Raw genomic sequence first — 15,023 nt, forward strand, 5'->3', positions numbered from 1 at the left:
TTGGCTTGCATTGATCCCTCTGGCATTCCCTTAGTTCAGCCCTGGTGGCTTGCAATTTCAGTGCCATTTTTCACAACTCGATCACACAATGCAATAAACAATTCTCACACACTTCGTGTTCCCCTCCATCCTCCAGGAAATGTGTTGTTTGTCTCACTGGATTCTATCTGAAATAATATCATCAGCATATCCCAGAACAAAGATACTCATAGCACAAAAAACAGAGATTATCATTTGTAAAATGTGAGAATTGGACAATTGGGTGAGAATAGGGTTTGAATACTTTTGGAAGGCACAGCCTAGGCCCTTTATCTCCAGTGAAGGGTAATCTTAATGCTTCAGCATACTAAGACATTTTGGACAATGCTATACTTCCAACTTTGTGGCAACAGTTTGGGGAAGGCCCTTTTCTATTCCAACATGACTGTGCCCCAGTGCACAAAGCAAGGACTATAAAGACGGTTTGATGAGTTCTGTGTGGAAGAACTTGACTGGCCCGCACAGAGCCCTGACCTCAACCCCATCAAGCACCTTTGGGATGAACTGGAATGGAGATTGTGAGCCAGGCCTTCTCGTCCAACATCAGTGCCTGACCTCATAAATGCTCTACAGAATGAATGGGCACAAATTCCCACAGAGTGGAAGCTCTTATAGCTGCAAAAGGGGGACCAACTCCATATTAAAGTATATGTATTTGAATACAATGTCATTACAATGTAATGGTCAGGCGTCCGAATACTTTTGTCCATATAGTGTGTATATATTTATATTTATACATTATATATTTAATGCTGTACTTCAGTCTCAATTGCATCACACAATGTTATATTGTTCACAAATAAGGGTCATATTTATTTGCACCCCTGTAGTAAATACTCTTGTGGCATGCATTACACTGACAACATAGAGATTTATGAGATTTAGGTCAGAATTTAGGTCTTTTCTCTAGATAACGTTTTCAGTTGTGAACTGCTTTCTTGAATTCAAAACATAAATGTTCAATTAGATTGAGGTTTGGAGATTAATATGGCCAAAAATTCAATAGGAATATGACTGTGTCTGATTATTCTTAAAGTAGTAATAAATCAGCTTTATCACTGGTTGTACATTTGTATTTACCCAGCTGCCTGCATTAGAAGAAAAATATTTATTATAATATAATCTCTTTGTTTCCATAATCAAATGTCCACCCATATAATCAATCAGCGTGGAACAAGAATAACTACCAATGCGGGAATGATGACACCAGCTTTCCAAATATGCAGCTGTAACAGTTATGCTTTAATACAGTTCACTGCATTTTCAAGGCTCCATAAATCAATGCAACACCAACAGCTGAGAAGAGGAAAGAGGACAACCAAATGCATGGCGCTCATCACTGATGCATGCTGTCCAATACTGAACCGCAGTACAACACTGTACAATACTCAGCAAACAAGAAGATCACCATGCTAATGTTGAGCTGGAACTGTTACAAACCATTTGTCTGGTATCTCAGTAATTTCAGCAAGCATGTTGAGAAATACTCAGCTTGCTGTAAATGCCAGGTAGCAAGATTCTTAGATTACCTGCCTTCAGGCTGTTAGCTACTGAATGGAATAGCAGTAGGATTTTCTTTTTGCTACTGCATGTAACTGGGGAAATGGAGCTTAATAAGCCCTGTCCCTCTGCATTGATCCTGAGGTTAATGCTCTTCTTGTTTAGTTCTGAAAGCAGTTCTTTATTAGCCCTCTGAGTGTCCAGAACTAACAAGATTTTTTTTTTTTTTTTATTATTTGGCTTGATGAAGTCTTGTTGATTATTGTTGTTATTACTATTAGTAGTAGTAGTAGTCTTAGTAGTAGTAGTGGTTGTATTATTTATTTATTAAATTATTTGTCAATCCTGTTGTTCATGACTAGCATGCAGAACTGTAAGAGTTATAGAGCAACCTGAATTAGCATAAAGAGGCATCAAGGTAGAAAGCAATTCTTGAATAATAGCATACAACAGTAAATACATAATGTTACTAATGAATCCTTATATATACTGTGGTAAATCAAACAACAGTGAGTGTAAAGCTTAACAATATGGAACAAAATGTAAATGTGTGGGAGGTGCCGAGTGGTTCTGTAGTGCTTTTCTGTCAGGACAAGTTATGGAGTGTATCATACTTATTTTCCAAAAATGCAATAGAAAAAAAGAAAAAAATCAGACATTTATCTTTGCTTTAATGAGTTGAACAGTTACAACTGCTTTTAAAGCTGATGATGCTGGGTACTGTTGAGTTGTATTGTAACTGATGGCCAGCCAGAAAAAGGCCATGTCATATGCAAAATAAACCATACCACTCACTGACCTTTTTCGATCTTTGGTCTCAGCATTACCAAAATGTAGGAAAATAAGAGGGGAATACTGGCAGGTGAAAAGCAAGCCTGGGTGACAGATTTTGGATGCAGTTTCATTGCTGATTAATTCGTTATCTGAATCTGGTGTGTGACATTGCTGTTGATCAGTATGCCTTAATATGCCACTCTGTGGAATAACATAAATACATAAATAACTTACAGCTTCACTGATATACTGTCTCAACAAAATGTTTTCAATGTACTAGAACACCAAGTTACTAACATGCACAAAATTAGGTCAACCATGAAAAGTATTAATATGAAAATGAAATAAGTTACACTAATCAATTTGGCAAGTGTTACTTCACTCAAATCAAATCAGCACTATTCCAAAGTAATGCTAAACAGCGCTTCCCTAAATTGGTTCATGTGACTTGGCCCTGCATTTTTTTTTCACCTCAGAAATATAAATGTGTCATACCTGCATGGTCTGATGCATTTATAAACCTGGACATGATACAAAATGCATTTTAGAAATGTATTTTTTACAAACTGTTGATTATATTGATACTTCATATTGGTAATATCCACACTGACATCATTAGATAGCCAGCCATCTACCTACAGTACGTGCACCCGAATGTTAAGAAAGTACTGGAAATCACTTTACGTAAGGATGACAGTTTATCTGAAATGTCTTCCTGCCAAACTGAATCAATACTGAATCTATTTAACAGTGATATTTTTTGATGATATTTCAGTGATGTTTTATTTGGGTTTTTCTTTGTTTTTGTTTTGTTTTTTCAAAAAATACTTATTGTTTTAGTTTTTATGGTTGTGGTATAGAATAAAACAGCTGTGGAGCTGCTTCATATTTACTGACAGCAAAAAGATGTCAATAAGCAGATTCATTTCCTAACAGAGAGAATGTCATTCCAATTTGTACCAATTATGGAATGCCTTTGAGGTTGGCAGTCCCCAGTGAGTCAGCAGTAAGCATATTTCTCACTCACACATGTCTAATTAAATACTGGAGTAAGTGTATTTTTCCAATCGTATTTTCGCATGTTGCTTTCCTGTGGGTTTTAAATAAACACTTTAATTTCTGTTTATATATTTAATTTTACATTAATGCTTTATGGTAAATGTAGGCAACCTCCATATTCTGTGAATGTTTATTTGCCGCTTATTGTAAACCATTTTAAATAGAAATACTCCTCAGAACTGGACCATGCAGTCATACTGCCACTTTGGTCTCTCGTAATGAATGTGAATGAATGTACGAATGTATTGAAACACATGAATTTTGCAATAAGTGATCAATGCACCACTGGGTTAATTTAACCAACCACCTTTTTGCAAGGCAGAAAATGCATTTTATTGACAGCTGTGTTTGTGTTCATCCCTTCAGCTTTGCACTGAATTGTGAGGGCAACTGACACTCTTAACTACCCCAATTCAAGTAATTCAACAATATATACTGTCTGCTATGTTTTTTGCTTTCAGTGGTCTGTCAAGCTACATCTATATTTCAGACACATGTAAATGTTTGTGAAGGAGAATGTCACAATGCCCTCATTATTTCTGTGTGGAAATGTGGTTCAAGAATGCCTTACAGGGAACCACAGAAGTAGTGGTTAGAAAACTTCCACACGGAATCCCATACATTCTTATAGATTCTTATTTTAAAATCAATGCTGTTGAAATATCAAAAAGAATAAGGAGATTCCCAGTGGTCAGTACAATTGTAGGGGTTGCTGGTATATTTAAGGGGGAAGGATGGTCTCTCCATCGATTGCTATCATGTGATCCTCTCCGATCGGCTCTTTTATATAATTAGACCTTTACCTGCACTGCAAATGATACCCTACTTATCATGGACTTCTTTTGGCTTTGAAGACAAAAGTTCAAGCCATATTAATTCAGAGGGGAAGAGATGGAAGACCTCGCAGCAGCAGTCTGAATGTTAAACAGCCACAGACCATTTACTGAAGGAAAAAGTGTTGTCAGCTGTTTTGAATGGTCAGAAATATTTATCTGTGAACTTCCCCTGGAAAAAATGTGATGTAAATTGTGTGGTAGCAATAAATGGAAACATATTTATAACATATAGAAACATTATAACAGATAGAAATGTCTTCTGACATGATTTGTCATCAGCATGTTTTTGTTAGATTTGAAATTAACATCATTTTGCAGGTAAATTTTGATAGATTCCTTCCACAATCCCTGCCACAGTAAATGTGAGCTCGTGCCCTTTCGGTTAAACATTCATGAATTAGCTAGGGCTTTCTTATCATATCACTCTCATTAGGGTTGCAGTGATCCATGTGAAAGATTTCAGAGGAGAAAGTGTGGTCAAATTTGATTAATAATGTCTCCTGATCTCAGATGACCCCTTTGATTTCACAGCTGTTAAAATGACTTGGTGTCCCCCACCACAGCATATCCAAAAGAGACAGCAACAACAAAGGCCTTGACTCATTCCCTGTCAATTTTGATATACAATAAGACCTGGTATTTTTAGTTCTCCGAAACACATTTAGTCACGGCTACCTGGAACTCATTTGAACACCCAGAGGAAAGGATATGCTGAATGTCACAGGCTGATTCTGAAGATAAATGGAAATATAGAAGCTGGCATTAACTTTCTAAATGTTACATTCACTCTGAATTTTCGCTTCTGAAAGGGACACTCACACAAAAGTCAGTTCGGAGCGGAAACAGGATATCTCAGCGGGGACACTGTTGCCGTAAGCATTGAGGCTGTAAACTTCATCCTGCACAGTGTCTTGAAGTGAATTTCTTTTATCAATTTACTCTCATTTATTCATGACACATTGCTGTTGAAGGTTGATTGTTCATGGAAGACTGCTACAGTTTGAATAAGGAACTACTGCATTCATTTAAGAAAATGTGTGTGTGTGTGTGTGTGTGTGCGTGTGTGTGTGTGTGTGTGTGTGTGTGTGTGTGTGTGTGCAAGAGAGAGAGAGAAAGAGAGAGAGAGAGAATAATCATTTGTGTGCACTGCAAGTGCAGCAATAACCACCCTATGTTAAAAATACTTTCCCACAGATCTGTTAATACTAGTTTTTAATGGAGGTCCACCAGTCAAAAGCATGGCCTTGACACAACAAAGGAGGCATGCAGTTACACTACCCACGATCAGTACGCATCTGGGATGAGATGCAAGAAGCTAATTTACTTGACACCAAGTAAGAGTGGCTTACACAGTGGAGTTACACATAAAAAAGAGGCCATTCTTCTGATAAAAAAATGAGAAAAATATTTTAACTTCAAGTTAATAAAATTATACCTATATGTAATTGATATAGCCAGACTCCTGCCAAAGGTGACTACAGGCAGTCACAGGACAGTTAGCAGGATAAATACTCCGCACATAAGTAAATCAACCCAGCTACTCACTCTTTAGTGTTGGGTCCAGTGGATAGATGATGCAGCAGCAAAGTGCTTCAAAGTTTAACTGGCTAGACAGTTTTATACGGGTCAGAGGAAAGATAGATGAAGAGATAGCAGTGCACAGGAATTTCAGAAAGAGTGGTTTGAGAGAGAGAAGAGGGTAATGTGGAGTAGAGAAAAGATGAGTTCTGGAGATCGGTGCACGAAAGAATGAAATAAAACGGTGGGGACTGCATGTGTCATAAATAGTCTACAATAGACCGTCGGACTGGTTCCACCATCCTACCCAAAACAACAAAACAAAAACCAGAAAATAAACGCGACAAAATGCATCACCCTCTCGCAGACTTTATACATACAGTTGCACATAAACTCTAAATGAGAGAAAGACTTTATTTGCACCATATACCATGCTGGTACTCACAGTAATTTCCCGATGACTGTGCTTGCCGCCATAGACATTTAAAATATCAGAGGTGCACACCTTCGTGCACCCGTTACCCTGACGTCACGTGACCCATAACCCCTATTTCCGTGCACCCTTTACCTGACGTCATGTGTCATACCCGTAACATAATCCATAATCTTACAATCTATAATATAATGTATAATCTTAAAAACAGGTCTGCTCTTCTTCTGGCCACACCCTACTATTTAACAGCATAGTGTCCATTACTGTTCAGAGGAACGAATACCAGTCTGACATGCTTGTATTATACACTAAATCGTAGGGTCATCTACTATGCAGTTCCTAATAAGCAGTTACATTTTGTCATAAATATTCCTATCATTATTTGTTGTATTCATGTGGGATGATTTATTGACACGGTTTATATAATCAATAATTTAATTATGTAATATTTGTCCATTTTTATAATGGATGCCTCCAAATCTTACTTGTTCTCAAGTATTCAAATCAATACAACAGGTAAAATGGTGTTATTATGCGGCAAACTAATCACATATGCCATTCATTATGTGCCTCAAAGCACAAGAGCTACTATTAGATGTTAATGTGTTACAAAACCCTTTTGCTCCTATGTCTATAGGTCACCGTGACCCCATCATGCATTCGTGCTGTAACAAAGATGCTGTACTGCCCATATTGCCGAGGCCTGCCAGCAGCAAAGCCCTGTGGAAACTACTGTCTGAACATCATGAAAGGCTGCCTTGCCAACCAGGCCGATCTGGACCCAGAGTGGAACCTCTTCATCGGTAAGACCTGGTCTTCTATTTTGGATCCCTTTGAAGTGATGCAAGTTATCAGTCTTCCGTTTCAAAGGCAAATATTTAAAGAAAGAAATGAAGTATGACTTTGATTCTCAGTTTGGCATAGTGTTCCCTTCGGTAAGGTGCACGTCTTGATTTGTTTGTAATTTTCTGACTTAGATAGCTTGACAAATAAGTTGCATATGTGTGTTTGCCTTCAGTCTTTTCATCTTGAAAATGTGAACTTTATTTTTCATGCATTGATGTAATGCAGATTCTGAGCTTCCTGAACCACTTATGAATCCCTGTCAAGCTCAGGCTTCTGCTGGTTTGCATTAGTCCAGGAGAGGGGTTTATTACAGTGCTGTACATGCTGCTCAAAATATGGACCCTTGTGGGTAGCAGGTCAGTTGGGCCCTCTGTAGCTCTTGTGATCCCTCCTGTTGAACACTGACTGAGACTGAATCCATAAATATAACATCCCCTCTTATTTATTTAGTCTAATACTTTATTTAGTAATATGGGCACTGTTGAGAAATCTTGCAGAAACTTCACTGGAGCATGTTAGCAAGAGGCACTTCAGAGGTGTCTGACATGGATGCTGTCGGAAAAAAAAAAAAAAAACAGGAGACATGGACTTATCTTGTGGTAGATGCGAGACATTTCAGAACAGCAGTGGCCCAATATTCTGAGTGAGATGTAGCAGATGATGTCACAGATGTGAGAGGGTGTGCATTACGCAGAATGGCACCTTTCTTTGCAGGTTGAAGAATGGGGTGAACAGTTTTCAGACAGAGGACATAAGTAGGCATGATCTTTGTAGAACATGTAGTAAAGTCAATCATTATTTAATACAATTGCATTTTATTTATTATTACATTCCATTGTATATTAACTATTTCTTGGAAAACCTGTTACTCTTGTCACTTTCAAAACATATTTCATGTGTCAAATTTGTAATAAATGAAAATACAGTGACATTATCCCTCATTTTGATTCACTGTTTACCATCTACCACTGATTTTTATCCTGGTAAAAAGTGGCCATGTGTTTTTGAACTGTATTTTTTATTCTGTTTTCAAAAGATTTTTAATTTTATTTGACATTCAAATGACTCCTTATGCCTTTAACTGCTGAACTTAAAACTTAAAATTCCATGTGGTCACCCTTCGATCTATTTATGTATGCATGTATATGTATGCACACACACAGTCAGTCAATCTCTATTCTGAGGAAGTGAACTCTGCACCCGAGGGTCTTTTGCTTGTTGAATACATTTAGGAAATATATGAATCTGTCCTCATTTGTCATTTCTCATTTCCTTAGTGGTCGTTTACATTTTGCATTCAGTCCATAAGTGTCACTTGGATTTCAGCGAAAGTGTTGATGGTGAAATTGGTTTGACGTTTGAGGCATGACGTTTGATGACTGAGAAATGTAAAATTACTCATGTTAAAAATTCAGCTATATGTATATGTTCATCTTTAGGATGAAATCTTTGAATACACCCTGTGTAGGAGTATTAGCTAAGAAAAAACGGATTCTTTCATCTTAAGTCAGTTGTACTTCAGATTTGTCCAGATTGTTGCAGGGTGCCAAAAATGAGACCTGAAATAAACCATTACAAGCTTGCTGTCAAACTGATATTCTCAGTATTCTAGTAAACTAGAGCTCTGTCTTTTCATGTCTGGGAACTTCCCTCCATCAGTATGTATTAATATGACAGATTAAATACCATTTTCATCATCATAATTTCGAAGCGTTGACATTTCATATTCATTTTCATTCTAAAGGCTTGGCTTTTGGAGAGCAATTTCCTCTATTGTAAGTATATCTTAGGTCAGCGACCACTGAATTCTCATCTTTGTGTTTTAAATATTCATCAGGCTGATGTTGACCCACCTGTTTTATTGTGAATATTCTAAATATCACACAGAAGATAAGATTTGGTGTATGGTATAAATGACACACCTTTTGCTATGGCCGTGGTATTTACCGGTCACACTGCTGAGGTGCCTCTCTCGTACGATATGAGAGCAATATCTTATGTGACATGAAGGCGCAAAGAAAATTGAAAACACATGATTCAGATTTTTTTGTACTAGCCAGCCCATTTTATATTTCAGGATGTGTAAACTCTGAAATGAAAGCCTACACTCTCTTCATTTTCTTTTTGCTTTTATTTTCAAGAAGATCTCAAAGTCTTGTGATGAGGAGACCACTCCAGAAGCAGTTTTCTGAAAATGCAACTAGCTAAATAGTTGGCTAGCAAATTCCAAAGGTGCTCATAATGTTATATTATAGTGTAGCACTTTCATGTGTAAAAGGGCAGAGTAACCTGTCAATTCAATTCAAGCAGCAGTATTTACAATACAAGTGGTAGTTAGCTATCTGCGTGGTAGCCAGGTTCCTCGTTACATCAAATGCTTCCGGTAACAATGTGATGATGTATAAACTTGTAATTGTCAGATTTAACAGCAGTTATTTCACTATAAAACAAATAATTATAGTCATGCTTTTATGATGTGTTCTTGTTTAGTTCTGTCTAGGGAAAGGTAAATTGTTTACATTAGTTAATAGTACAGTGTGACTATTTTAATCTCAGTCATGTTTTTTCAGTGTTTTTTTTTCTTTCAATTACCAAATGTTTATCCTGTGAAAAAGGTTTGGGAACCTACAGTGTTTTCAATCAAAACCAGATCATGCTGACTGCAATGAAGTGTGAATAAATGCAGTTAAAAAGTTAAGTAGAAGAATTTTGTATTCACAGTGTGTCGGTATTTCGGTATTTCGGAGTTTAGCGTGAACAGTACTACATACATTTCCAGGCCTTTTTTTCTTTTGGATCCCCAAATGGCATTACTCACAAAGGGCATTCTAACACTACAATTACTGCAATAAGTTGATTATTTTTTGATGATATTTCAAATTCTGATTGATGCTTTTAATATTGAGACAATTACAAATTGTCCTTTCTATGAGTTCCAGATTCCTCTGCAGAAGCTAATTTCACTTCCTAATTTCAACACCCCTGGAGTCTTGTGACAAACTGACAAACATGGCTTTGGTACAGATATGAATCTTCATACCAGCAGCAATAACCCAAACCATCAGCAGATGCTTGCTCTGTCAATCATAGCTTAGGATACCAGAAAAGAAAAAAAAGCCCATTCTACTAAGGAGACCAAAATATCCCTCTCCAGCTGCAAGCTAAGCCTATGATCCCAAATTTCTTTCCCTTGGCACCCCATATGTGCATCTTTCCATAATGGAGGAAAAAAAAAAGCGCTCTGACTAGCAGATCATTTTAAATCATTCAATGTAACTTAAACAAAAATGCAGCCATTCATATTACCCTTAATTTGACCTTCATTCATCCTTAGCCGGGGTGTTTAATGTGAAGGCATTCTCATGGCAGTGCCAAAAGCGGGCGGAAACAGATGTTCACTCTCCCTAACATGAAATTCTCCCCAACATTCCTCTCCTCTCAGAATAAATCATTTCTGATTCCATGTGTCCACTTAGACACAGTCGGGGAGAAAAGGAATGGGCTGTGAATGCAGGTCCTTTACTATCTGTCATGAGGCTTCATTTTCATTCTTGTTAAGTTTCCTTTTTCAAGTCTAATATTTAATATCATTAAAACATAGATAAAATTAATGCTGCAGACCCTCCTGAAAAGATTCCATTGGTATTGAAAATGCACTCTATAATTCAGTTCGCTTCTGACCAGTTTACTTCTGATACGCTGATGCACACCCACAAACACACAAACACACACACACACACACACACATACATCACAATGTACATTTTTCTGTTACATTATATATATTGTTACTATTTAATCAAAGGATTGAACCTGGAGGGAACTTTTACTGTACATACTGTCCACATGCACACACACACACACACACACACACACACACACACACACACGCGCACACACACACACACACACACACACACACACACACCACTTCCTGCTAATTATCCCATCATTTCTTACTCCCTGTACCTAATTACTAATTTATTTCATAAAATAAAACAGTTTGTTTTATAGCTCTGTTTTGAGTCAGCACTGCTGCTACCTTCAGCAGTGTCTTCTGCCTCAGGCGAGAAGCAAACCTCTAGATTTTATAAAATATAACTGACAGAGATATGAAGGGCTCCCTGAATGAGTGCTACTAGAAATAGTGAAACTCACAGCCCAAAGTCAAACTGGCAAACAGGCAGTCTTTACACCTTTATCCAGGGCTGCAGGGAAATGGCTGCATGAACAAGAGAGATGCCCCTTGGTACAGTACCAGCCGCAGTATGATCAGTTGTTTTTTAGCACACAGTAATTGTGCTGGCTGACTTGTAATGGATGAGGTCAGAGTGGCATAGCTGATTACTTTGCGCATTCTTCTTTGTCGGGTGTGCGAGAGACCTCTAAATTACATCTGAAAGCCTTGTTCGTATTGGAACAAATGGGTGTCATTGTAAATCCGCATGTGATGGGGAACCGGTGTGTGTTTCAAATTGCCCTGGCTTTCCCTTCCTTTCTGTTTGTCTTACATGTTGTTTACTTTTGTTTGACAGTTGTGGTTGAATGGAAAAGACTATAATTTGTTAGATATTTAATACATGTTGATAAAATGGTCTTGGGTTGCTTTCAGTGGTTTTGAGCATTTGTGGTTTTTGGTTCTTAGTTTGAGGCTTAGCTTTCATTTAGCTTGTTTTTATGTCCTTGCATGACAGTGCAGTTATCCACAAACCAAGCATCTGATCAAAGCTGAAGTGCAACTGCTTTGCCTGCAAGTAACTAGAGATAGCCAAGTAACAGACATCAAGGAAAAGTGTCATTTTTTTCCTTGCAGATTGTCCTCCTTAATCAAAGTTCTTGGATCTTATAGACCCGGTTTGTTAAACTGACAATGATTTTGTTTTTCTCTTAGCCATGACTTTTCACTTCACTTTTGTATGATCAAGTTAATTGTGCATGTCAAGAGCATCGGAGGAACTATGATAAAAGTTTCTGCACTCAAATAAAGCATAAAATTTGAATAGTTGGGTGTTGTGCAGATAAAACACAACACCTCGCTGTCCATGTGTATCCTATTAATATAGTCTTTTTTTTCCTGTTCAAGTATAGTCCTTTTTGTTCTCACAGAAAATTGTGTGGCTTTCAATAACTTTCCATTGTGGAATTACAGTCCTCCAGAATACATTGTTTGGCCGTTTATATAAGCTAGTTTTCGAACATGTCTTTAAGGAAGCAAACTATATGGAAGGCTTGTGGGGGAGTTGACATGGAACAGTTTGTGGGATTTACGTTGTCAAATACAAGTGTCAACCACAATGACAGCTTTTCAAGTTTTGAGGAGGTGGATTTCATGTCCTCTCCATCCCCATCAAGAATGGAAGGGTTCTGCTGGTTCTGTTGGAGCTAAGGGTGCTGTTCATGATATGTATAATTTGACCGACAACCACCAGATGTTGAGGCATTTTAAAATGTATCCCCAACCAGTTAGTCCTGATGTTACTACATGCAAATCTGTAGCCATGTTTTTTTTTTTTTCAAATCTGCTTTGTGTACCAGATTTTCTCTATTGAAATCAAGATTGTTTGCCTGGGAAAATATTAGAGTTGGGATATCTGTGAAATATATACAAAGTAAATACTAAAATGTGAAGTGATCCCATGGGAACCAACTTGCAGAAGAACCATTTGAATCTGAATTTTTAACTTTAATGACATAAAAGAGGTGAGGTGTTCTTTTCGTCACTTACATTGTCTTGATCATTAAACACGGGAAAAGATGTTGTTGCCGGCATTGAGTATTTCATTTAGTATTTCAATAAATAGTAGTTGAGGAGAGACTAAGCAGTATAAATTTCCAACATATGCCCCCCAGGATGATGAGTTAGCCTGGACACTTCTTACAGCATATCTGTATCCTCATGACACAAGAAGACACCTAACAGGCGTGTCTGTGTGAATACCAGCTGAGACAACTCATCCATGTTAAGGAGTAATTCGAGCTTTGATGAAAGTGTTATGTAATGACTTTTAATCCTGTGTGTTTCGGAACTGGCGCTCGCCGTAGTAATAAATCTTTGTTCACGCGACTCCATTTCCTCTCGCTTTCTCAGTTTATGTTGAAAACTTGCTGTATTTAAAAATGATATGACAGAAATATATCCTTTCATTTTCAGAGAATCCCACCCAAAAGGGAAAGGCAACAGTTTGATTTTGTAAGACTAAGATTGTGTTTATTCTAGCAAGTAAGCAAAAGGGGGAAAAAAAACGTGCATTTCACTTGCTCCATGGAGTTTCTAACCTCTAATCTGTTTGTTTATAAATTGGTCTCCAATGGAGAATAAACCTTCACTGACCTCTCTGAGAATTTCCATTCAGCATTAAAATGTGATTCCCTCTAAGAACAAGATGCTTCTAACTGTTTATGAATTATGGAAGCAGGTGGCAGCCCTAATCCGCTCTGCAACTTGCATGTTTCAGATATATTTATTTATGCAGTGGAATTACAGCACAACTATGAAATTAGAGTTACAGGGAGTCTTTCCATTGGTATAAAGTCAATATAACGTTTTATTTTTGATGAATTGGGTATCAATTATTAACAAAACGGATGTTATCAACATAACTAGTAATACAAAATAAGAATTTTGTATTTTGAATGGTTCAATATCAATTATGATACCACAGTTTAATTTTGAGATATATGTTTTGTTTAAATTTTGCCCCTGATGAAAAATGCATAATATTACAGGGTAATAACTGAGAAAGGCTTTCATATTACTTGTGTAAGGCTATAAACTAATTTTAATTCTCAGTGAAGCTGTTCAAGCTCATACATGAGTTTTTTTTTTTTCCCCATTCAGAGAGCAGAAGCCAGCACAGTGGAATAGGGGGGCTCTTGTGAGTTGGAACTTATTTCATTAGCATATGACTGCTATTAGGAGGTAATTATCTTTTTTTTCATATTTGAATGATCATCTGCATGGAACATCCCCAAGAAGAGGCAATTACATAATTGGGAACATAATGTTTTTCCAGGTACACTTGGCCCTTAGAAGTGAAGAAGTGCTGCTATATTGTAGCTGCGTCTCAGGGGGAAGAAAGGAGAATGTTTGTGTTAACAGATGTTAATTTTGCATTAGCATTGCATTATTTACTTGCTTGGCAGACACCCTTACCCATGGTGACTTACTTGGTTTGCTTTTGCAAAAGGAAACATATTATCCATTTGTACAGCTGGGTGTTTTTGCCGAAGCAACATTTTTGTTCAGCAACTTTCTGGAGGACACAACAGTGGAGCCACACCTGAGAATCAAACCGAGCTCCTTAACCACTCAGCCACACTATCCGTATAATTATGCATTGCACCTATGCATTAGAAAAGATGGGGGAGGGAAAAGTGAACAAAGCATATAATGAGGTGTAAGAGAGTTTGAAACAATATCTAAGGAAAATCTCTATACATCTTCATGGGTTGTACCCCAAGGTGATGTATATTGTGTGGATTTTTGTCTAATGGACTGTACTGATGGGTCCCCTCTTACCTCCCAAATCCTGAGTTCTCATACTAATGAGTACAATGTTACTTTGGCAACTGAAGCTGTTTAGCAGTAACAAACACAATAATGAAGGTCCTACCTTATCAATAAAAAGGTGTGAGAGCTACAGTCTTGAAACACTCTCTTTAGAAATAAAGCAAGATTATTTTAAAGATACTTAACAAAATGTTAAAATGCAAACATAGTTATGATACCTTCCTTTAACAGCTGTGCATACTTAATGCACCAGCATGAGAGCTTATGCTTTCTCAACATGGCTAGAATCATTAGGATAAAATCTCTTCTGTTTAATCCTGAGAGTTCCGGTCCTTGTTTCACTCCACAAGCCAGGTTGCTTACTGATCTGGAACAACATAATGCAGTGTTCATGGAGGTTATGACAACTGAATAAAAATTGTTTCAGCGAGACGACAGCTGGCAAATTGAAAATTGCTTCGGAGGAACAAGGGATCGTTTGTGTGGAATATGGGATATGCGAATCCCA

General features: G+C 37.4%; 1 protein-coding gene across 1 annotated transcript in view; it reads left to right on the top strand.

Moving 5' to 3' along the window:
* LOC118789364 (glypican-6-like) overlaps positions 1 to 15,023 on the top strand; it is a 189,783-nt gene that overhangs the window by 98,816 nt on the left and 75,944 nt on the right. The window contains exon 4 of the mRNA XM_036545752.1: positions 6,797 to 6,962. Coding sequence (XP_036401645.1) covers positions 6,797 to 6,962 — 166 coding nt within the window. The remainder of the gene's footprint in view (positions 1 to 6,796; positions 6,963 to 15,023) is intronic.

This window comes from Megalops cyprinoides, chromosome 14 (assembly GCF_013368585.1).
Source record: "Megalops cyprinoides isolate fMegCyp1 chromosome 14, fMegCyp1.pri, whole genome shotgun sequence".
NCBI lineage: Eukaryota > Metazoa > Chordata > Actinopteri > Elopiformes > Megalopidae > Megalops > Megalops cyprinoides.